A 26,456-nucleotide genomic window follows, 5' to 3' on the forward strand; every position below is an offset into this window, starting at 1 on the left:
TGGAAGAGGACCATTTCCGAAGCTGTTGTGATTAATTTTTGATTACTTTTGTCATTCGGCGTTATTCGTAACTTGTAGTAAATGAAGCAATTCAGAATATATTTTCGAAGTTCTGCCGTTTTCGTCGACTATTTATTTAGTCAGCGTAAACAGAGTGACAACCGTAATGCACAGACTTCAGTGGATCGTGTTTCAAGCAAAGCGCTGTTCATCACAGACAGCTTTACTTTTAATTAAGATATTGCATGCCTGTGTCATTCCGACTACGCCCTTTATGAAATATATTAAATGTATTTGCAATTGCGAATGATAACAACCGTCAGCTGTAGAACAAATGACTACAATGAGAATTTCTGCAGGACCGAGACTCGAACCGAGATTTCCCGCCTGTGACAAGCGGTCGCCTTACCATTTGGCTATCCGTGAACGACACAGGCTTTGCAAGTTCGTGTTACTATGCTGATACGGGACAAGCGACTTTCAAAGTACAACTTCTGACCAGTGTGGGAATATACAAAATACATGTAGGACTCCAGGTCGTTAACACGTGGTTGATGACATCTGGAAGTTTGGATATGGCCGTGAGTCGTACACGGATAGCCCAATGTAAGGCGACCTCTCACGATAAACGAGAAATTCGGTTCGAATCCTGGTCCGGCATAGACTTTCGTTGACTTCATACTCTATATTCTATAGCTGAAGGTTGTCATCATCGCAACTGGAAATACGTGTCATATATTACTTTTATTTGTCGGTCTAGGCTTTTAACATTACCAATCATGACATATATAGCTTCTATTTCAAGAGCCACTGGATACCAAATCTTCTAGAATTCAGAGACGAAAGCCCTGGTATCAGCCAGTTTCATCGAAGTTGTACAAGACAAATAGGTCTGGTGTCATATACCCGTTGCTTCATTCTCATACAGGGATTTGTTATGTCATAGGAACATTCTAGATAATGGAATTTGTATTTCTTTGCTACCAGGTATACACTAACAACAGTGCCTCGCAGCTCTTTTAGTTCCTTTCAGTATTTTCTCCTGTTGCGAAATATTTTTCCCGTGTCATTTAATTCATTCTTGGATATAAACTGCAATATTTGGGGTGAGGATTTCCCATACTCAAAGTAGTATAGCAGTCTCGTATCGGTACTTTCTCCGTAATTTAGTTGCTGTCATTCCGTTTACATCCAAAAGAGACAACTAGATCACAATTATAATTATTTAGTCGAGGTCTAGTAATTAAATTATTTTGCTTGAGTTTCCTCCCGTAAGGAGATGAGAAATCAATGTATTTTTATATAGACAGAGCTCTCTGTTTTGACGTTGCTTCAAAGCTACTAATCTCTTATTCTTCTGTTTGTTGTAAAACAATGTGCTTTTTCGCTTTTTTTATTGAAAGGTTCGACCAAGACTCTGTACGGTTTAAAAAATGATTATTTCGCTTCTCGGTTTCCACCATTCATTTCCACTTCCTCTACGCAAGTAATACACAGGACGGTGAACATAGTCGATGAGATAAATGTCTTCAGTACAGTTTGTTTGCTCAAATCAAAGTCGGGTTTAGTAAAGTATTTCTTTGGAACCTATAAGCCAGCGGATCCAGGTCCAACCCTGAAACACGCGACGTTCACAACGAGTTGCTAACTCGCTATAGAGCACTTGGGTTTGCTTTGTATGGGACAACATTATTTTCTTGTAGGCGTACTCGTAAAGGTAAACTACAATTTTTCATTATTAATGTGATGCAAACCAAAGCAAAAATTGGATAATGGTATGTAGTGGAATTAAATCAGGTGATGCTGAGGGAATTAGATTTGGAAATGAAACACTTAAAGTAGTAAATGAGTCTCGCTCTTTGGGAAGCGAAATTAATGATGATCGTCGACGTAGAGATACAATGTAGACTGGTGATGGCAAGGAAAGCGTTTCTGAAGATGAGAAAAAAGTTGTTAAGAATTATGTAGATTGCAGTAGTTACTCGGAGATGAAGAAGCTTGCACACGACAGAGTAGCATGGAGAGCTGCATCCAACCAGTCTCTGGACTGAAGACCACAACAACACCAAAAATTTGCTCCTCTTCGAAGGTACAGTAGTATTATTGTAGCACATCCGTAATCATACAGGTTTTCAATTCGTTCCTGGAAGTGAGTTCGATTCATCAACAAAACAATTACTTCTTGAACACATCGAATCGAAGTAATGTAATGAAATGCTTACAAAATATAAATAATATGCGCTTAACCCTGGACAGCTGTTTCAAGTTTTACTTTCACATTTCACTTTTCGCAGGTGCAATAATATTACAGTAGTGAGAGTTACATTTTTCATCAGTCTCCGTAAAATATTACAGCTACCATAATACTATAAGAGACAGATATGTAAGTTTTTTTTTATTTTACATAAAACAGTAGTACACTGCACGGGAAGACTCTGAAGCAATGTCTGCGAGAATTTTAGTCCACCGATACAGCTTTGTTGTACTGCGTAACGTTTATTTCAGTCGTAAAATTCAGTTTTCATGTATTCTAATTAGAGCTATTAAAATTTTACCACATGATTAGATGCGAATGTTCACATCGAAGCAGACACCTAGTGAGAAAAAAAATTATGCAAGTCTTACTAACGTGGATAAAATGCAAAGACGTGATGATGAAGAGATACTAAATGGCATACGTGCGTAACGTACACAAAAATTAAGAAAATAAAGAGGGAGATGTAATACACTTAGAAAAACTTTACACAGCTATGTATCACAGACTATATTCTGACGGAAGACAGTTTCCATCGACGACAGTAAAGGAGTCTCTCGTGATCACGAAAACAGAGGAATCGTACTACTTGCTGGGTGCTGCGAAATGAAGATTATCTGTCACTCTGTAATGGCGTTACGGTCTCACGATATTCTTTTAAATATGCGCATTTAGAAGGGAAGGAAACACTACCTCAACAACCTTCTCCTCAACCACAAAGCACGATGATATTTTCATATCGTGTTTCCAAACAATATCTAGAATAGGACCAATAAAGTTCAGTACAAGTTAGTAGATCTTACGATAGACGCGTTCGCATCTACGTCAGGGAGGGTGTCTACAAAGGCTTCGTCTTGGCTACCGCATCTCTGTACTACTTTGCCTAGTCAACGGCATCTCTTCACTCCTTTGCCTAGTCAACGGCTCAAATCATGCTGACTGGCGTCACTAAGCCTAAAACGTATCGCATGTCGCAACATACGACGGGAATTATCATTCAGTACTATTTTAAATAGTGGTTACCAATAGTTAAATTTTCACTGACCGATACACTTCTGCTTTGTACCTGCATCGTCTGAATTATATCGTAAACTATCTACATGCGTTCTGAAGAAGCGTATTCAGAACTACGTGTCTTTCGTTTCCAATTTAGGACTGTCGTCATCTGGTCGCGTGCTATCAGACTGTATTATACTTCGCATCTGACAGTTTAAGTAGACAATGAAACGAGGAACGTTGATGTTTACCTCGCACCAGAAGATACTTCACGGGAAAGGCAAGAAGAAATTTGCTACGAGCAAACCGGTTTCTTCTTATCAAGCCTCACACTATTTCTAGGTACCGACATGTCGTTTCTTACTAGTGCCTATTTGCTTGGGTCTTCGATCGTCAACGATGGTTTTCAAACGGACAGAGACTGTCGCTTTAAATAAGATATAAAAATTTAGTCGAACTATTCGAACGAAAATTGTAACTCTTTTTAGCACTGCGCAGTCAGGAACGCGCCTGACCAATTACTCAGTGGCTACGTGCGTAAAGTGCAGACAGCGTAGCAAACCATACTCTGCCACCATCTCTATTACACGTACAACTCGTCTCACACCAAGACCGTCTGAGTGCAAACAAATAATTTCTTGCATGAGGTCTCTGATGACAAGGTGTGAACAAACATCCTTATTTTGCAGATAGATGCTGAGAATTAGAAGCACTCCGGTCCGGACCGAGACAGTGCTGTACGTTGACGACCGATGGTAAGCACTGCTCAGAAGCGAGGCCGATCGAGTGAGACTCTTGATAGCAGATTTACCATGACTAGTCTTGTGGGAGGCTACTTGGGCAATAACATGGACTTTCAAAATGGTGTAGCTTATTCTTCCCTTGTGTTTGGAAAAATAAATTTAAGAGCGCTGGCACCGGAATCACATCGCTAGATTTTGTTGGGAAAAATTAATTTAAGTGAGCTAGTACCAAAATCACACAGCTAGGTTTAAAAGAAATTTTACGGGAAATATGACATATAGTCGTATTATAAGAAGCACAGCGGAAACACAAACACCAATCTAAACCCATGTACTGAGATGTGTTTTCGATCATGCAAATAGTGAAATTACGTCGTTTACTTTATTATGAAACCATTGTGGATATTGGATGGTTATCAAACAAAAGCACTGTTCGGTGCTCAGAATTCATATTAATATACGACAATAATCACACTCTGAATAGCAAATGCACATTCCGAAGTCGGTCATAAGTCTTCCGCATGGTTATGTTTATGCCGTCGTAGATTACGTTTCACTGGGTTCATCGTTAGAAAGTCGACGTTTATGTCCTCTGTACACAGACAAATAGATATATAGTATATACAAGCTTTATAGTGCCATCTGTTAGTTAGGGATTCCTCAATTCATTCAAATATCACTATCGCTGTAACGACGGCCATTGTTCGGCTCAGTTGTACTTCGAATATTTTCCGGTAGCTGAGATCTAGATCATCAACACCTACTCCTATATTTACAAGATACAAATAACGGTATTTCACAATGTAGACGCTTTTCACTGACTTCAAATCCGTCGACACCCTCGAATGACATGTTACAGAATTTGAAGGAAATGTGTAGTGTTGCACTTGCAGAGCCTGGGACCACTATAAAATTTTTCACCTTGGGCATTTGTGTTGTTAATTGTACCGAAGAATCTCGTTTCAACGGAGACCCACACGCAAATGAAATGCAATTGTTTGTATCCTTCCTGTGAATTGGGTGGCGTGTCATTTAACTTCGATGGTTTCTTCCTTTAAGCGAGTTCGCTTCATGACCACAAAACTAGTTTTTCATGTTATCAAATCAGCGTAAAATACGAAAGTTCTTTCCGATTTTGGAAAATAAACAGCTTACTTTTCAAAAGTACGAGTAATTTGCTGTTACTTTTTTACTGAATGTTCAGAAGCTGCAATAACAATGCAACACTGTGAGATATATTCTTCTATTCCTGTTTGTTAGTTTGCCCAAAATACTAGTACAATACACAGGAAAAAACACTGAGTAACTGTTTTCAAGAAGTAGTGCAAGTATAATATGTCACGACCATAGGTACTACCTCATTTATATGATTGTCCCAAAACGCAATTTCATTTTATTCCTATAATATTCTAATTTGATGTGATAAGCGTAGGAATGTTTAGAGTGATGCAGCTTGTCTGATACAAAAATTGCGAAAGTAGGGTTTCAAGTGAATAAAAAGTTGTGGCGAGATGATTAAGGTAAACTAAATAACATACATACATAACAAACAGAAATACTCAGAAAAGTAAGGTAGCAAATGTAATGTACTTGTGCAAAATTATATATTTATATCTCGGAGACGAAAGCCCGGTGGAAATACCACTTACAAATGCGCCCATAAATGAGGCTCCTGTCATCAACAGAACCCTGAAGCCGCCCTTCTTCGTGAGATCTGGTCGCAGCTGTTGTAACTTATTGACCACACTTCATAGTAGTAATAGCTCAAGATGTTCTTTTAAACATGTGCAGTCGAAAATAAACAAATCACTCCGTCAACAACTGCCTCTGCTGCCACAAAGCGTGACTACGACTTTTCACAGCGTACCCGAAAACAATATAGAGTGCCACTAACGCAGTGCTCTTAACGATTGACGTGATCGCAATGATGCGAGAGGGAACGTCAGGATTAGCTTCGACTCTGCTACCACATCTGTTTACTCCATTTCTTAGTCCAGAGCTAAAGTCTTGCTAACTGATGTCACTATACACCCATTGCGTCGTAAGCCGAGACATGTGACGGGAATGCGTGGTGTGCCCTATGAATCTTACTCCACGCAGAACCATAACATTGCACTGAATTGTCACCGAATACTATTTTAAGAGGTAAGTAAGTAATAGTAAAATTTGCACTTATCTATGTACGTCTCGTAGTAGCTATTTCCTGAGAATTGTATTAAAATTAACTACATGCTATCTACAGAAGAATATACTGCGTATCGTGCGTCATCGATATCGGACTGATGACTCGTGTATCTGAGATGCAATAGTGAAAACAGCTATCGACAACTTACGAAGACAATGAAACTAGAAGTATTTGATGCTTACCTTGCGCAACAAGAGTCTTCACCGGCAAGGCAAGAAGAAAATTTGCTACGTGCAAATCGCTTTCTTCGTTAGCAAGCCTCAGACTGTTTCTAGGCAACGTCGCAGGTCGTTTCCTGCCAATGCATATTGTTGGTGCCTTCGCTTCTCTGATCGGGAATGGAGGGATTGTGTTTTTAGTTCAGTTGTTACAGACCATTCACCGTCGTTACTGTTTGGGACAGCAATGTAGATCGCAACAAGAAGTTAGATCGTCAAAAGGCAATTTCCACCGCATTCGTATTTCCAAAGCATTTTTGCACCTATTTACAGACATAGTGAATGCACTTAATGCGATCACATTAACTGACACGTCAAGCTTGGAAGTTTTCTCCATTCGTAGCAAGTACATTGGTTTCAGATTTCGGGCTTAGCGTTAGTATCATCTTCTTTCATCTAATGCTGTAGAAATTTAGGTTCCTGAAACACACGGGACAATGGCCCAGAAAATAGATGAACTAAATTTATTAGAAAGTGATTGTTGTATTTCACGAACGTCAGTATCTTACGTAACACAGTCAAAAAATGGTTCAAATGGCTCTGAGCACTATGGGACTTAAGATCGGTGGTCATCAGTCCCTTAGAACTTAGAACTAATGAAACCTAACTAACCTAAGGACATCACATACATCCATGCCCGAGGCAGGATTCGCACCTGCGAACGTAGCGGTCGTGCGGTTCCAGACTGAGGTGACCAGTACCGCACGGCCACACCGGCAGCCGTAAGATAGTCCTCCACGACTTCAATAGCAGACGCTCCCAACAGTGTTCACTCGGTGTTCTCATCAGCCATGATAGAAGTACAGTTTACGTGGCTTTACGGACAATGGTTAAACGAAAATACTAACAATTAGCGGTAAGTACCTCAGACTAACCAAATGTCGCACAGATCACCAAGAATATCAACAGTCGCCTCTTACGAACTTGTCGTTTTATCTTGGAATATAACACCTATTTTCGTGTTCGTAACATATGCCTTTATTTTGTTTATGAGCTTCGCTATACTATGTGCTGAAGAGGGTAGTGGAAATAAACGTGCAACCATTTTCTGAGCATATTAATGCCCAATGTATAGAAAGCAACTGCGAATACACGTAAGAAATCTACGTGTCTGACATTGTGAAAGAAAAAGATGAATCGGGGAAGGTGGAGGTAATATCCATCTACCCCTCGCGAAACACATACTGACATAACAACCCTTTCTAAGGAACTGATCAGTAAGCTTAGCAATAATTGTAAATTTGATACGGTGTAAGTGAGTAGAAGGTTCAGATTCAAGTGGGTTCAATTCCTTTCTTCAAAATACTACATAACTCTTTTATTTCAAAAACTGCCTTTAAAGTAAATGAAGGATATTCGTCTCTTCAGTTTCGTCAGTAATCAAAAATGCAATTACAGTAATTTAAGGAAGGCACTGTAATAATACAATTTCAAAAAAATAATTTATATGTCCTTCATTACTGATGTTTCAAAAAATATTGATGTGACATGTATGGAATTAAGCCTTGTTACAACTTCTTCCAAAAGTGTGCAACAACATAGGCTGAAGTCAACGCAGTCATCAACCTATGAGAGCTAACCTTCCTTTGGCCAGCCACATCAGCGGTTTCTGAATGACAAATAGGGCACTTGATCACAAATTATTTTTTCAGCACTTCCGTGCACTGATGGAAGTGCACGAGGGTTCACAACCCCAAGCAGGACACCATTAACAAGCTGGGTCACTCGATGTTAGGCACTGCTGTTGCCAATGAGGAGGCAACAAAAACAAATATGTCTAAAGAGGACATCTACGGCTTAACGTCCGCAGATGGGCGCTATTCATTCCAAGCTGGGGTGGAAGAGAACTCGTGTTGTCTCTCCACAGCAGACGGCAGGCAATTTCATCTAGGACGGTGGAGACGTAGCTGGAGTTCCAATTAATCGGAACATTGGCGACTTCTGTGTAGGGATCCCCTATATCGACTAATCTGTAAGCGGTGGTGGTGGGGGTAGAGAGTTGCTGTCCCCACCGTTCAGAAGAAACAAAAAACATTAATCAACATTTTTTATTGATTTATTTTTTCGGGTAACGTTTTTGGAAGATATGATAAATCGACTTCGGTCTTGCTTATTGGTGTTTATTTTTAATTGCTCTCTAGAGTTCCATCATCTCTCGAAAGTGTCGTTCCTTTTCTTTCTTCATATACTTTCATTCTCTGTCGGACCTCATTCTTTCCTGAAATCCTGGTTTTGTGTTGCTTATCTTAAAGGTATTCTGTTATTTATTGTGTAATTTCTAATTTGTATGTCTTTCACATCTTTCACAGTTTCGGCGAAACATATGGGTTTGGATTTGCAGTTATTTAGTAAGTTGAAACTCTGCTTTGTTAATTTGTTACTATCCATTCGGTACATATCTACATATGTACATAAAAGGTCTCATTAGTTCCCTTATAATATTTCTTCCAACTTGCTCCTTTTATTCGAGAGCCCCAAATATTATTAGTTCAGGTTTTTTTTTTTTTTTTTTTTTTTTGCATGCAGTGCTTCACGCCTTACCACTGTTTCGTAGTGACTTAGATTGCACTTCCAGGAACAATTATTTGTTTTCTATTTTTTCTTTATTTTGTCGTTTGGAATGTCTTTCGCGTTTTATGTACTCTGATTTCTATGACTACCTTGTCGTTTGCGTTGCTTGTTACAGATTCTCCAAGGTATTTAAAACAGTTAGTTTTAGATATTGTCTTGGTAAGGATTTTAAGATTTGGAGGGACTTCATTGATATTTGTTATGAAATGAGTATTTTCAAACGATGTTTTCGACCTATTGTGTCTCCTTGTTTCTGTAGTTTGTGTGATACGTTCTTTGCCACTATCCAGTGAGTCAGCAATTAGTGTCATATCATCTACAAAATATAGAGTTACTACGGTGATTATACTTGGGGTTCTTCCTAGTTGAACACGTTTGGTAAGACGAATGCCTTCATTCTTATACAGCTCCTCTAAGGCACAGCCGGCCGTTGTGGCCGAGCGATTCTAGGCGCTTCAGTTCCGGAACCGCGCAACTGCTACGGTCGCATGTTCAAATCCTGCCTCGGGCATGGATGTGTGTGATGTCCTTACGTTAGTTAGGTTTAAGTAGTTCTAAGTTCTAAGGGACTGATGACCTCAGATGTTAAGTCCCATAGCGCTCAGTGCCATTTCAAATATTTTTTCTAACGTGCAGTTAAAAAGGAGCAGTGGTAAACCATCCTCCTCTACTAATCTTGATTTTATTTCCAAAGGTTTTGAAAGTCCCCCCACAAATCTTACTTGTCTGATTTTGTTTGTTAATGTTCCTTTAAACATTTCTGTTGTTTTATTATTGAATTCATATTTCATTATACCTTTGGGTAGTACATTTCTGTCATTTGAGTCACATCCCTTAATAAAATATGCAAGAATTATCAAGTATTTCAGGTTTCTCATTTGCCTCATTTCTTTTATCTTCTATAGACATAGTATTTGTAGATGATTTTTGAATCCTGCTCTATGTTCTCCTAGCTTTGTGTCGGATATTCTTTCAGTATCCTTTAAAAGTTCCATAGCCAAGAAATTATACGTCACTGGCAAGGGGGAGATACCTCTATAAAAGTTACGAACAGTTTTCTTTCCCTTTTTGTGCAGTGGCAGTATTAATATCGATGTCCAGTCTCATGGTAAGCTGTTTATGAAATTTTCATTACTGATTTCTGTTTGGCATAGAATAATGACTTCACTGGAGCTTTACCATAGTTCAACAAATATACTCCTTCCTCCCGGTGTTTTGTTATTTTTAAATTGCTTTTATGATTTCTCCGCTCTCCTCTAATGTAGCATCTAGTCTGAGTGTTCTACAATTATATTATCATAACGAAAATGTCCTTTCGTTGGGCCTTAGTTTTTTGAAGTAGTCTGCAAGTATTCTGCCTTTCTCAGTGTCATTATACAGGCAGTTTTGTGTGTTTTTGTATCAGTAAACTGTAAACGTGTTGGTGTGTACATATTTAAATAGCTTTTCAATGTTTTATAAAAATCCGTTTTGTTGTTCTGCTTAGCCCTGCAGCAGGAGCGTGCTGTATCGTTACGGGGTCAGGCGTTTTTGGAACAACTGTCGCCATTTGTGTTTCTTTATTACTCCTTGAAATGATTATCAAATGTACTTTAGTTGCTTTTTGTGCGTTTCTGTATGTATAGGAATGGATATAAAACACAAATTTCCAAAAAAAGTATTTCAATAACTTATTTCAGAGACATTTAACACATACGGTATGATAGGAAGGCAAACACATCCACCTTTTAGATTTATGACACCATTTTCCAGTTGACTTGTCTTTCTGCGTTCCACACTCGTAGCAACGTCCTTTGAGCCTTCTCTGGAACTGTCTTGTGGCGTAACTATTGAATTCATGCCCAGTAGAAGACGTGCACGCCGACGTAATTCAATGGGAATATGAGGGACAGCAGAACTGTATTAAATTTGAGGTTTCATTATTTCTCTGGCCAACTTCCGCAGAAACTCCGTTCTTTTCAGTGACTGAGGTGTTGAAGTAATTGTTCGGTATATACACAGTGCGTTCATGGCAGAGAGTTTAAGTATATTATAAAAAACAAACATAGGCCAGCTACGCGTGTTTCGTGACACATCATTTTTTTAAATTAGTTGATCGAGTAAATCAAGTCCAATCGTCGTCATATTGTAAAACGTTGCGATTACTGGTTTCAGTAAATCTCTTGTATCTTTATTAATGGTATCATGATGTAATATAGATAATAAGGGAAGAGCTTGATTAATTTTAGGGCGGTATGAAACTAGCGTACAGTTCTCTTAAAAGCCAAACAAAGAAGAATATAGAGGTCATGCTTATTAGGTAAAAACTCCTTGGGGATTTGCTTCTTGTTTTCCCATAGCGTCCCAACATGTGTCAGTCCCTAGTCTTTTAGTACCTTCTTAGCCAGTGGTATACTGCTGAACCAGTCGTCACCAGTATCGACATGGTGAGTCGCCCTGACAGGATCCACTAATCTCATTACTACATCGGTAGGAGAATTACAGTGTTGGAAAGGACCCTCTGGCTGAGTGCCAGCATAAATTTCTAAGTGGAAAGTATGAGCAGTTTTAGCATCTACCAAAGAAAATGTCTTAATGCCATATTTTGTGGGATTTTTAGAAAGATACTGTCTGAATTGGCATTTTCCTCGAAAAGATAGTATCAGTTCGTCGTCAGTCAAATATTCACTTGGAACAAAGTGTGCAGAAAAATTATGAACGACAGTCTAAAAAATGTCTCTAATTGGGGCTAATTTGCCAATTTCTTTTCGAACGCTTCTGTCCCTTACGTCATCAAAACGGAAACAACTCAGAAGCAATTTAAATCTTTTTTCACACATGGATAGGCAACAGGATTTTAAGCCGTTTGCTCTATAGTTATCCCAGAGCATATTCGTTTTTTTTTCCTGAAATTCTTAGTGTTCCTATTACGCAGAGTATGCCGAAAAGTTCTCTTATTTCATTCTCATCAGTGAGTCTAGCATATGTATGTCTCTGAAATTTGCTTTTCAAATTTCTTACATAAATATTTGTACAGCCAACTACAATTATGTATACATTACTGTCTAAGAAAAGCTCTAACAAATAACCTTGAGATAGTATTGCTGACGCGTTCATCTTGGGGCCAGGTAGATGAGTTATTGTATTCTCTGACCTTGTCCTCACGTGTCTTTTAGGAAAAGACTTAGGCCATTTTGTTTTACTGTCCTTCTCAAGATATTAGGAAATACTAGACTCACCGTTCTCATTAGCGTATCCACCAGCAGATTGTTCAGTTACAGTGTCATGATCGCTTTCCATTAGTTGATCATCTTCATTTGTATCAGATTCTTCAGAATCAAATACGTCATTTCCATCATTCCCTGTATCTTCTTCGAGCCACCTCATCCATACTTCAGGGTCGGAAAACACATCCACTCTTCTTTTCTTCGGATTTGACATCACTAAAATAAAAACATGTTGATGAGTAACAGTTTCTGTAAATTATAGTACATGTTGAAGACTGCATAAATGATCACTTCAGTTAACATAGTTATTTTATTCAGATTGATAATAAATTTAAATATTGTACTTACAACGAATTTAGTATGAAAAAAGTCTAAAAAATGAAAAAAACTACCTTAAGAAATTGTTACGTACATAGGCGCGTGTTGGGCAGTTGCACCTCAACTCACTTCACCGTCCTGCTGTTCTTCGTTCAGCTGTCCAACTGACGTTAGCTGCAAACGAATGTTGACCAATTCACCATTTGAAACGTACTGATCGTGGAAACGCTGCAATTTTAAGCGTAACGGAAATAATCGCAATATAAAACCGATGGCTGATAGTTGCACTCCAAACTCCCAATCCACAGAAGTGTGACTTTGTTGATGTTACATGATATTTTTAATGTTGTGCTGTCATCTTTTTGAGACCTTATGATGCATGTTTCCATGCTTATATGTAATTTTTCCGGTTCCTATCACTTTTATTTACGTTCCAGACATTCAAAGCTTGTTGTCAGTTTATAGTTAACGTCTCACTATCATCATACCAAGAATTATGTATCCATTTCTTTAATAAGGGATAACGTCTTATGCAGCATGAATAATGTCTTTTGTGGAGTTGTTCCCAAAGTTTCGGTATTCTTTTCCCCAACTGCATTTAGCAATAATCTTCTGAGGTAACTTCAGTATGCATATACTTAAATATTCAGCTTCAAAAATTTAAAATATAACGCTCTAAGTACTTGGGCTTAACCTTAAAACTACCTAGCTACTAAAAGTGTGGGAGGAATTCATATTACCACTGAGTAATATACGAAGGCATTGGAGGTAGGTTTATAGAGTGACAATACATATTGAACTGCATTGCATTGAACCTGTGTATTATTTTTGTTTGGGGAATTATCTACAAACAAGGTGAATGGAGTCTTAAGCGTAGAATCCAAGCATGCCCTAAATGTCTGGGCAAGAGCTTTCCCATAACGTTATCGTCACCTCATCTTACCATGCCACAATTGTTTACCCAAGACGAATCCCCTGGTTTCAATGTGATTGGTCTTCTCCCAGCACTGGAACGCAGCTCCATCCTTTCACGAATTACTAGTAAATTAGTTTGGACGAGCTTCCAGTCAGCACAGATCCGTTCAGCGTCCCTCTAATCCGCGAGTAAACCAAGTAACGACCGTTAACGCCTGATGGGGAGTTGGGTTTAAAGGTAATCATAAGACTACCAGGTGTTGTCTTGAGCTCTTCGTGCACCGCACTATTAATGGCATACCCCAACCACAAAAAAGGACTATCCAATATAGTAAAGTCGCTATGATGGCACACAATCAAAACAAGTCCCAAGTTGTATTTCCAACACCATCATTTCAAAAGAGAAACTGCGAAATACATTGCATCTAAACTTCTCTGCATTATGGGAAATGAAAGAGCACAAGGGCTATAAATCCCAAATATCACTTACGAGCAAGTGATTCACCCTTGCGAGGTAATATTTCTTGTATGTATCAACCAGCAGAAGCGTGTATAAGCATATACGCAGCGAACTACGTACCAGTTATTATTTTCATCACGGCAACGACAACAGCAACGGTTACGAAATTGTCATCAAGAGTCATGAACTGCTTTTTTATTAACAGTGACTTATGTTAAGTCAAATATGTTAATGTGCTCTTTGCCATCTTGTACCATGTTATCGTATTCATGCACTAGCGTGCTAGTCGTAGAAATAAAGTCAATCATTGTTAGTGTGACTGTACAACGACTACGGGCGGTTGGTGGAATTAGCCCTATAAGCTCTTATAGCGTATAATGTAAGCTGAAGTTATATTTGCATATGAAAGTCCCGTTTCTGAATCATTTATCAAATAGTCAAACTACAAACTTTGTTATATGAAATTGTTAATGTTCTACCACTCTGATGTTTGTTTGCAACAGTATTTCATCTGTTGGACAATGGTAATAATAGTATACGTTCCGTCATTTGCGCATGTAGGCTTGTTATTAAATTATTATCGTACATATTGACTGGTCTCCTGATAAACGGGGCGACGTATCTCACTGTGGTGAGCGCAACTTTTGGTGCGCCGGGTGCAGGAGATTCGACAAACGTGCGCCCAGTATAACAGTGGTAGTGGCGGAGGACATACGGTGCCATCTGTAATTTTACTTATTTTCGAAACAGGCTTATGCCTGTTAAAGTTATTTTATTGGTCTTAACCCAGCCGCTGGGCTAAGACATTTTTCATGTGTTGGTGTGTATGTAAGGAATATGTTATCACTTACATATTTTGAAGTTTATGTGTAGATGGAATCACTGGTCTATATGTTATTTTGGTTATTTTTAGGATTTCTTTAGAAGGCTACATTATTATAGGAGAAACCATGTTCAAGGTTTAAAATAAACATAATTTACTGCAACCGTGGGCTGTTTTTCATTCGAGACGTACCAGTTACGCTCTCTGGAGCGTGGCAGTTTCTGAATATGCTCGAAAACCATATCACACAACACATCGTTTGCTGCGTATTCAATGCAGGTGTGCTAATAAAGTAAATTCTGCATCACAGTACCAATGACTTAATCTGTGACTCCATCAAGTTTCAAATGAAATTCTCCCCAGTCTTAATCCGCGTTTTGAATACGCCCACTGGAGTATCATTATAATATTTCAATACCAAGGAAACACAGTCAGTCCACACTCCGACCTTATCACCACGGGATCCCGCCACCCTCTCGACACAATACGTTTCCCTTCAAACATCTGGTTTAACTGTCTCCCTATTTGTTACTCTCCACTTAAACGAAATTTTCTCATGGTCTACAAGATGTTGCCCCGCAATATCTTTAAAGATAAGTAGAAAACCACTAAGAATAACACAGTTTTGATTATATCATTGTTCTGATGATCCCATTCCCTGGAAGATGTAATATCGCTCACTGTTTGTCTTCTTTAACACGCAGCCAACCACGGCAGGACTGCTTTCTGTCGCTTGTAGTTTGGCCAGAGATCGCGGTTAGCCGAGTTTCAGTCTCATCAGCGCCTCTCAGAACCCAGCTAGGGCGGACCGACATCGAAGGAGCTTGCCGGCTGCACCGAGTGCTCATGACATCATTGGAGTGTAGCACCGCCACCGCAGTTTCGGCAAAGATTATGATTTGTATGTTGCCTTTCACGGTTGGTGCCCGTTTGTGTGTCCTAGGGGTTTACTCAGTATTCAGTAACTCTATTGAGTATTTGATTAGATATAGTTTCTGATGTTATTTATTGTTACTGGACACACATTTTTACACATAGATTATTGCTGAACAAATTACTGTGGATTTCTTATTACTGTGAACTTTTCTGGTCATATCATTGTGTTCGTGTCTAATATATCTTATTCAAATAAATACTTTATTAATATAAGTCCACACCTGCACAACCACAGGAGCAAGTTTCACTCCACCCAAAACATGCCACGCAGTATCTTCAGGAGGTACTGAAGTAAATCAGCGTCATAGGCTTTTTGCTTACAATATTCTGAATATCGGTATAGATTTTCCAAAAAATTTGACAATATATTCTTAAGATCTTGTTCGTTGTGTCAGTCTTCGTTTTTCTTAATTACTTTCATTTCGAATGTAGCTGCCTAGGAGCAACGGTGTGGACATGGTGAGGAGTGGTTACGTCTGACCGGATGATGTCACTTGTCGTCTATTAGACCTCTCTGAAGTGGTTCGGACATCATTCACTTACCTGTGGATGTTTGAATGACGTGGTGGAGTACATGTTCGCAAAATATACCGGCATCATTCTTCTGATCGGCGAAGCTCACATTAGTGTAAGAGCTGATTGTCGTTTACGTCAATATAGTTCTTCACAGCACACGACTCCATCGCCACAATTACGCAAGGGCTTCGAGAAAGGGTAACTTCACTGTCAGAAGACGTGACTGTTGCGCGCCAAGGAGATGCTGCACGCCTGAATTGGAAGAGGCAGTACTGCGTCACATTGAAGAGAACCCATAACGAGTATACAGGCAATTTCTTTGCATCTACATCTTCATCTACACCGACAATCGGCAACTCACACTTTAGAGCCTGCAGATGTTTCATCCAACGACCTTCACAGTGACTTCTTATTCTTTTCTCAAACAGCGAGATGTTATTTCCCATATTTTATTATGATGATTGTTTCATGCTATACAGGCCGACGTCAGAAAAATAGGAGAAAGGTGGTAAGAAATATTTCGTGAGAACATCCCGCCGCATCGACAAACAGCTTTAATGATTAGCACCCAAAATTATACACCATGTCCGTGACACTCCATCCCCAAGTTTCCGATAGTACAAAAGGTCCTGAACTCGATTAAACTTTTCCGATGTACTCCGTTAATCCTACGCGGTAGGGATCCCATACGACACAGCAGCGCTCCCAAAGAGGATGGGCAAGCGTAGCAGAGGAATTAATAGATCCGTTGCATCTTGTAAGTGTTTTGCACAATAAATCGGACTCTTTGGTTCGTCTACACCACAAAGTTCTCTACGTGTTTTTTCCAACCAAAATTATTATTAATTTTTAATCCAAGGTAAATACCTTCGTGGCCTTCAGATATGACTGAGTTAACGTGTAACCGTAGTCTAGCAGATACCTTCATATTTTTCGTTATTTAGGGTCCGCTGCCATTTTTCGCACCATACACATACGCTATTTAAATCGATTTACAATTCGTTTTGATCTTGTGATGACTTTCCTAGACGCTAAACGACAGCATCACCTGCAAACAACGTAAGACGGCTGCTCAGATTCTCTCTTAAACCGTTTACACATATAAAGAACAGCAGAGGTCATGCAACACAACTTTACGGAACGCCAGACACAGAATTCGTTAAACTCTATCACTTTCCGTCAGTTACTAAGAACTGTGACTTCTGCGATAGGAAATCACGAATCCAGTAGCATATCTGGAACGATATTCCATAAGTACGCAATTTGATTAGAAGCCCCTTGTAAGACACGGCGTCAAAAGCCTTCTGGAAATTTTGAAATACGGCATCAGTTCGAAATCCCTTGTCAAAAGCGCTCAAAACTTCGTGTAAGTGAAGAGATCGTTGTGTTTTAGAGGAAGATATTTTCCAAATCAGTGTTTGACCGCTGCGGTCCGAGGTTCGAATGCTGCCTCGGGCATGGATGTGTGTGATATCCTTAGGATAATTAGGTTGAAGTAGTTCTAAGTTCTGGGGGACTGATGGCCACAACAATTAAGTCCCATAGTGCTCAGATCCATTTGAGCCATTTTACTATATGGCGTGCTTGCACTAAACTGATCCATGTGATAAAAATTCCAGTCACAGTGCCAAAAGCAAACTTCCAGTAGATTTAATTAGAGATAATGTTAGTTAATTTCAACGTTATTTTCGAAAGGTAAGAATTAATCACCTTTTCATTAAAATATGTATATATCTTAAGTAACTGATAGGTTTGTCTTCGCAAAGAATAATAAACTTAATGAGAGATAATTTTCGATAAGTAAGAATTAATCTCCATTTTAATGAAAAATATGTATATCTTTAGAAAATAATAGGTTAGTCGTTGTAAAGAATGAGGAAATCACTTACTACATTACTATTTGCTGTACCTTGCGTTGCCGTGGTCAGAATACAGTGCACATTTTATGTCATGAAATCCCTTCTCCCTATCAGACAAATATAGACGTGTTTCCATACACGTATATTAAAGTCATTTCCTCGCATCCTTTAAGATGTGCAGGCTTACCTCAGGAACTGATGTAGGTTTTTGTATTTTGTTTTCACTAGGAGACATTGATAAAAAAGGAATGTTTTTGTATATAACTGATTAGTTCTTGGGAGAAACTGATGGAATTTTGACGAATGAAATTCACCTTGTGAATACGATGCCACCGCCATCTAACGAACAACTGCCATAACTCGAGAGAGCAGCAGTGCACTGGGGCAGCACTAAGTGTGACCACATTCGTAAGTGAAGTGATGGTCTAGTGGCAGCTCCGCATTGCGACCCGAGCGAATAGGTAATTGCTTACATTTCTACTCCGCTGCAGCTTCGCAACTGTTTGGGAGTTTCTCAGTTCAGAGGTGTTTGTTCCTCTGTGTCTGTGACATCGTAGTTGTCTCGTCTTGTCCTTAGTTGGGCGAGAGTCTGACAGCGTCCAAATCCACTCCCATTTGCTTCTCATGGCGTCCAAGAGTATTCCACGTAAAGGAACTGTGAGTCCATCATTTAATAAGTAAACACGTAGGGAGCAGCCCGGATCTCTAGAAATCCATGACTGGTTAGTCGACAGTTTTCATGTAGATCTGTTCTTCGTAAATTTCGAAGGTTCCCATGAAGTAGACAAATTCCTACTAAATCATCGTAATCATGTTCCCTTCCGACGTAGGGATAGTTTGGTCAGTACGGTGCTGCTTGCGCATATGAGAACAAGGGGCGTTTGAAAAGTAGGTGCAAAAATAGAAACTACTTGCGTGTTTGGGGTAAACCTTTTTATTTTTCGACATAGCGTCCTTTTAGACTTATACATTTCGTCAAACGCTGTTCTAACTTGTTGATCGCTTCCGAATAATAGGAATTGTCCAAATCTGGAAAATAGCCATTAGTTGCTGCAGTCACCTTCTCGTTTGAATACAGTCTTTGTCCTGCCAGCCATTTCTTCAAATTGGGGAACAAACAGTAGTCCGAGGGAGCCAAGTCTGGAGAAAAGGGGGTATGGGAAACGAGTTCGAATCATGTTTCCATTAATTTTGCGACCACAACTGCTGAGGTGTGTGCTTGTGTATTGTCGTGATGGATAAGGACATTTTTGTGGTACAATCGCCGGCGTTTTTCTTGCATCTCTGTTTTCAAACGGTCCAATAACGATGAATAATATGCACCCGTAATAGTTTTACCCTTTTCTATATAGTCGATGACGATTATCCCTTGCGAATCCCAAAAGACAAGCAATATAACCTTTCCGGCCGAAGGAATTGTCTTCGCCTTTTTTTGGTGCAGATTCTCCCTTGGTAGCCCATTGTTTAAATTGTTCTTTGGTCTAAGGAGTGTAGTAATGTATCCGTGTTTCATCCACAGTGACGAAACGACGCTTGAAATCCTGCTGATTCTTCGTGAACAGCTGCAAAATCAACCTTTCAACACTTCACACTATTCCGTTTTTGGTGAAGCGTGGGCAATCGTTAACCCATCTTGCGGATAGCTTTCTCATGTCCAAATGTGTATGCAAAATATTATGTACCCCTTCATTCGAGATGCCCACAGCACTAGCAATATCACGCACCATAACTCATCTGTTATCAATCACCAAATCATGGATTTTATCAATGATTTCTGGAGTCGTAACCTCGACAGGGCGTCCGGAACGTTCAGCATCACTTGTGCCCATGTTTTGAAACCACTTTTAAACTGTTGTAATCGAAGGTGCAGAGTCACCGTAATGTTTATCGAGCTTCTCTTCAGTCTTCTGAGACGTTTTGACTTTCATAAAGCAATGTTTAATCATGACACGAAATTATTTTTCGTCCATTTTTTGACAATCACACGACTTCCTTTATTCACGCCAATTCCAAACAAAGAAATACACCAATATGGCTGAAAGTTGGTGTGTGTTCTTTCCAAAGACTCTACTAACTAAACATGACCACGATACGGGCCGGTGGCGCCATCCCTCTGACTTTGCATCCACTTGTCAAACGCCGGCCGCGGTGGTCTCGCGGTTCTAGGCGCGCAGTCCGGAACCGTGCGATTGCTACGGTCGCAGGTTCGAATCCTGCCTCGGGCATGGATGTGTGTGATGTCCTTAGGTTAGTTAGGTTTAAGTAGTTCTAAGTTCTAGGGGACTAATAACCACAGCAGTTGAGTCCCATAGTGCTCAGAGCCATTTGAACCATTTGAACTTGTCAAACGACCCTCATATACCTATGTCTGAATAATCAATTTATATATTACTGCTTTGGGGACATATTGATCCTGCAAGTACTTTTATGTATCCCTTTCGATCTTCCTGCATTTCGAACAGACAGAGGCACTGAGTTCAATGCACCAAAAACATTGACATCAAGTACGGCGTCGCCGCTCTTGCATTAGATCTCCTACTGTACGTTACGGGCGGCAGCTGACGGCGCAAACTGACATAGTTGATGCTTTGCATAGGTAGTGAGTGTCTCTTTAAGCCGTGGATACACTTAGCGAATTTCCTTTCGACCCACCTTTGGGACCACAGCTAGACAACTCACGCTTGTGTAAATCACCGAACACTCGAAGAGTGGCATGCATGATTTTATTGTTACTTCTTCTTCTATGTTAGCTTTTCTCCACTCTTGGGCGTTACATTTAAATACATCTCGAACGACGTGATAAGATGAGTAGTTGTGCCCGTACCATTGTAGGTGAGGGATGTTGTGTTGAGACAAACGTCCAGATCGTAATACTGTTGATAATTTTCACTTTTCCACTTTGCTGAATTTGGATTCTGAGCAGTGGCCAGGGCGGTAAATAGTAAGATATTTGTCTTGCTGACGACTATTTTCGGAGAGATGCAGACTAGCCTACTTCATTGCTTTCTTCTTTCCCCTGCGGCCGAATACCGCGACGTGGTCCGCCTACATAGCTTTGCGGTAACGTGTTCGGCTCTCATGCAAGTGGGCCTGGGTTCCATTCCCGGCTGGAGATTTTCTCCACTCGGGGACTGGATGTTGTGTTGTCCTCATTATCATTTCGTCCTCATCACCGCTAAGTAAGTCGCCCAATGTGGCGTCGAGTGAAATAAGACTTGCACTTGGCGGCCGAACTTCCCCGGATTTATTTACCGTGATATGCCGTCGACGTACGGACATACCTCTGTTGCATGGGATCATTGATGATTAGTGCCGTATCTCGGGAGCGCGGCTTAACGAGGGCAAAAGTAAACTTCTTTATTTACTGGGTTTCGGTGGAGCAGTTATCTTGTGGGCGATTGCTGTGGGTCGACGTAAGTCACTCGGAGTTGTTATTGATCCTTGTCCATTCAAAACCACGACTCTCAATTGAAAATCGGTTCGAGATAAGATGTATGGGATATTACTGAAACAGGATTGACGCACCCTTACTTTAATCAGGATGTGCGAATTATGGATACGTATGTATCGTGCAAGGCATATTAACACAGCACAACTTCTCCCACTCAGAAACTACAGCTCTCGTACGGTCGTTATTTTGTGGAAGCGTCATATATTCAAGTTGTGGCAATAGATTGCGACGAAGCTACGTTCCGTCGATGGATTTGTCTTCTCTGACATTAACAAGAAGGCTTCCGTCTTATGTGTTCGGCGCAGTATGACGACGATCACCATTACTCACATTCCTTTACCTTTCGGATTTTCAACATAGTGCGTCCAGCGAGTCTTCATCCCCCCATTGACGCTGGTTGTCTGAATTGTAAACTGAAACACATTCTGGAGTTCTACCTATTCGTGAGATATTTCGGGGATACATATTACAGCAGACGGTGCTCAAGACCAAGAATTTGTCTGTCGGCTGAGAAGAGATCCCTGCCCCAATCCCGTTGAACAATAATCACAGCGAATATTCTGAAAAATTGCATGGACCACTATCGGCGTAACGGTTCTCTCAATGGCAGAAGCCTCCTCCTGCTACAGGGTGGTCAACAATTTGATTTCCATCAAAGACCGTCAATGCCCTATCGGTATTAGTGAGACAGACAAATGCTGTAGGTGTGCGTCCATAGATACTCTGCTGCACCAATTGAACAGTCGTCGTCACCTACTAACTGGTTCCAGCGTAAGCAGAAATGACTCTCCCCACTTGCAATTTTCAGGCTTCATACCCCACTGATGCGTTACCGTGGCTGTATACCTTCTTTTATCCGGCACTTAAAAATCCCCACATTTACAGAGTGCTCCGTACAGTTTGAAGACAGTGATAAACATGTCCAGCCGTAACTCCACTGGAGCAAACTGCCGGCAGCTTCTTACAGGAGGCGCTATAGTCGCAGAGCCACAGCGTCGCCAAACAGTACTAGCGGCAGGGGCGCACCCAGCAGTTCCAATCCAGTGGCGACTTTTGTGTCGCACAAAACTGACTGTACAAGCCCGGAGAAACATGCATACACTTTTACCTGAGCGGCTTTGTTATGAGATATTACTTGGACCAGATTCCAGACAGAATATTTAAGAAGAAGACAACAATGTATGAATTCAACACAATATTTTTCGAAATAGTTTACCAAGTATTTTGAGACACAGCTCAATACAACAGCTGAGAACATGATAGGCCTTAGCGGAATGTTCGTATTTGGTTCTTGACTGTCTGTCAAACTCTACAATATATCGCAGTAATTTGCATTTTAAGATACATCATTTTCATATATATTACTGACCATTCCAATAAGGGCCAGAGCAGGAACATTTTTGAAACGAAGATAATGCTGTAGATCTCAGCTATATTCCACCTCACATACTTTTCCCTGTATAGTGACCAAAATTTTAGTCTCACTTCAACGTTTTTGGCCACGTCACTCATTATTCTGTTCTAATGTGTCATTAAATAAATTAACATGTGATAGATGAAGGTTTCTTTCGTGGCGGTTATTGAATTCAGATGACTCAGTTTCCACAACTGCGTCGGGAGATTAAACGTATTACGAAATGAGGTAGTTTATTTTTATCACCTTAAAATTCCTTGAAATTTCCTAGGACACCTGCATCTGCCACTGAAGCAAGTGTCGGAACGTGCAACAACGAATGCACTACTTGAGGTACACCGAGGTGACAAAAGCTAAGGGACACCTCGTATAGTAGTGTCTGGCTTCACTTTGCGTGGCATAAACTCAGAAAGTCTTTCGAAGACCTCTGCAGGATTGTCGAACCATGCTGTCTCTGCAGACAACTACAGTTGCCAAAATGTTTCCGATGGAGGATATTGTGCAGGAACTGACGTCTCGATTATGTCTCCTAATTGTACGATGGGATTCATGGCGAGAGATCTGTGTGACCTGTCCAGAATTTTCTTCAAACCAATAGCGAACTGATGCCCGACCACGTGGCATGTTGTTATCCATAGCAATTTCATCGTTGTTTGGTAACATGAAGTCCATAAATCGCTACTAATTCTTTCCAAGCAGCCAAATACAACGATTACCAGTCAGTAATCGGTTCACTTGTACCAGAGGACCCAGATCATTCCTTACGATGTTCTATTTATATGTTTAGTTGCATCAGTTTTTAACATACATTAATATTTTCAGTGTTCGTAGAAGTTACTCTGGCACGGTTTTTCTGAGTCTCTTGCAGCAGTCGAAGAAACAGCAAAGTTCATAATTCTTGGCAGATTAAAACTGTGCCGGACCGAGACTCGAACTCGGGGCATTTGCCTTTCGCGGGCAAGTGCTCTACCAACTGAGCTACCCAAGCACGACTCACGCTCCGTCCTCACAGATTTACTTCTGCCAGTACCTCGTCTCCTGCCTTCCAAACTTTACAGAAGCTCTCCTGCGAAACTTGCAGAACCAGTACTCCTGAAAGAAAGTTTCATATCAGCGCACACTCCGCTACAGAGTGAAAATCACATTCAGGAAACATCCCCCAGGCTGTGGCTAAGCCATGTCTCCGCAATATCCTTTCTTTCAGGACTGCTAGTTCTGCAAGGTTCGCAGGAGAGCTTCTGTAAAGTTTGAAAGGTAGGAGACGAAGTACTGGCAGAAGTAAAGCTGTGAGTACCGCGCGTGAGTCGTGCTTGGGTGGCTCAGTTGTTAGAGCACTTGCCCGCGAAAGCAAACGTCCAGAGTTCGAGTCTCGGTCCGCACACAGTTTTAATCTACCAGGAAGTTTCTGAGACAAGACGTTGGCAACTGAATCTTTACATTCGAGTAACGTTTGTGACTCGTCAAAAGAGAACGACGGGAAAACCTACATTGAAACCAAATCCAATCCATACATTCATTTCAACAAGCTGTTAGAACATACAAGACAAAAGTTTGAATACTTTGCTTTATAGGCAAGTAATTTCGATAACCTGTTCAACGATTTACACTGCAGACGGCATAAATCTGCAACCATTTGGTGTAGATGTACTATTGTCCCTCCACAAATTCCGACTGAATGCTAAATAACAATATCTGTATTAAGTCCCTGCTGGTACGTCCCTGATGGTACACAATCAAGACACAAAGTAACTTTCCGTGTCCCAGAATTTGACTACTGTAAGAACTCAGGGCCATTTCGAGGCAAATGTGAACATTTTGGTCCAGTAGTTAGCAATGTTTACGAGCCACTCAAATCCGTACAGGCCATCGATGGCAGACATAAAAAGTGTCTGATTGTTAAAGGTCTTTCCAATACGTAAGTTCCATGCAGTGGTGGTATTCCGATCGTGAAGGAAGAATATCGTGAGTAACGTACTTAGCGTTTTCGGTCAATGGTAGACACTAGAACCTGGTATTTTGGATCCTGATTCGGAATACACGACTTTTTGCTAACTAGGCAACACAATGGCTCTTTAAAAAGATACTGTTTCTATGCTGCTTGTTTAGGTACACATAGTTCACAGCACCGGTCTCCGAAGGTACATCAGTGATGAACATTGTGAAAAGAAAGAGGGAAGAAACCAACAACTAACAAAACCGGAGACAGGTATGGTCTTTCACAGAAATAGATTGTGAAAGAGATGAAGTTCTTTACCGTATTGTCAACTTAGTAAACAAACTCTGTTGTGGATGTTGAAATGCCATCAGTCAAAAGAACTGTTCGCTGCGGAATATTGATATCAATTCTTGGCAGTAAGCACATTCTGTTGAGTTGATGTAAGTTACGAAATTTTTTATATGCCTTCACCTATTCTGGGCCAATGGCCTTGCAGCAGTGGTAACACCGGTTCCAGTCAGATTGCCAAAGTTACGAGCTGTCGGGCTGGGCTAGCACTTGGATGGCTGACCATCCGGTCTGCCGAGCGCTGTTGGCAAGTGGGGTGCACTCAGCCCTTGTGAGGCATACTGAGGAGCCTAATGATTGATAATTAGCGGCTCCGGTCTCGAAATCTAACACACGGCCGGGTGAGCGGTGTGCTGACCACAAGCCCCTCCACATCCGCATCCAGTGACGCCTCTAGGTTGAGGATGACACGGCGGCCGGTCAGTACCGTTGGACCTTCATGGCCCGTTCAGGAGGAGTTTAGTTTTAGTTCACCATTGCCTTGTTTACGTTGTCATCGCTGGACTTTAATCCTTTCAGACCTGAATTTTATTCGGGAGAAAAGAAAATTTTTCGTTATGTGGTAACGCTGTTAGGTAATTTTCTAACGATTTTAGAAGCAACATTTATTCAAAAATATGTTCCCGTTTTCTAAAGATACTTTATACACTTGGCTTGATTTTATGGACTAAAATAACTAATTAAGAATTATTCTCGATTGTATTAAATAGTAAAATGAACTTGAAGTAATTAACATGCAAAAACAATAACTGTATTCAGATACACAATGGAACACAGCGAATCAAAGCATGCGTGTATTATGGCGGTCGCGAGCTGCTGCGCACTGCTGCGTTGACTTGCTGATATTTTCATAGTGATGCCCAACGGTTGGCAACACTTGAACCTGATGAGAAGGATAAGCATTCTCATATGTGTACTTCAAGTATTCATTGGAAAAAATACTTACGATGTAGCTAAGACACAGTAAAATTTAGTGTACACAATTGTAGCCATACGGTGTGTTAGAATTAAATTTCACTGGACCCATTCTTTGAAATACTTGACGCTTCTGTTTTCTACAAATGGCCAACGAACACGTAGTTGTGCCAGTTCCTTGTACTTGATTACATGCATTACTCTAGATGGGTCGGCTGTGAGCCATTACACCAACTCCTGATAGTCAGCAGTCTTTCTCTCACTTTGAACCAATTTCTCTGTTTACTGAGTATTTGTCGTCCCTACACAGAGTCCCATGACTTTCTGACAGTCTTAGACAGCTAAAATAAGTAAACATCATATGCTGTCCTCTGTTAGGAAATGTTCAATTT

The 26,456-nt window shown here is 40.4% G+C and overlaps 1 protein-coding gene across 1 annotated transcript in view; it reads right to left on the reverse strand.

The window, feature by feature from the left end:
- Positions 1 to 12,333, reverse strand: part of LOC126278775 (serine/threonine-protein phosphatase 2A 65 kDa regulatory subunit A alpha isoform-like) — a 130,715-nt gene extending 118,382 nt beyond the window's left edge. Inside the window, exon 1 of the mRNA XM_049979052.1 lies at positions 12,186 to 12,333. Within this exon, the coding sequence (XP_049835009.1) occupies positions 12,186 to 12,333 (148 nt within the window). The remainder of the gene's footprint in view (positions 1 to 12,185) is intronic.
- Positions 12,334 to 26,456: the final 14,123 nt, after the last annotated feature.

This window comes from Schistocerca gregaria, chromosome 6 (genome assembly GCF_023897955.1).
Source record: "Schistocerca gregaria isolate iqSchGreg1 chromosome 6, iqSchGreg1.2, whole genome shotgun sequence".
NCBI classification, from domain to species: Eukaryota; Metazoa; Arthropoda; class Insecta; order Orthoptera; family Acrididae; genus Schistocerca; species Schistocerca gregaria.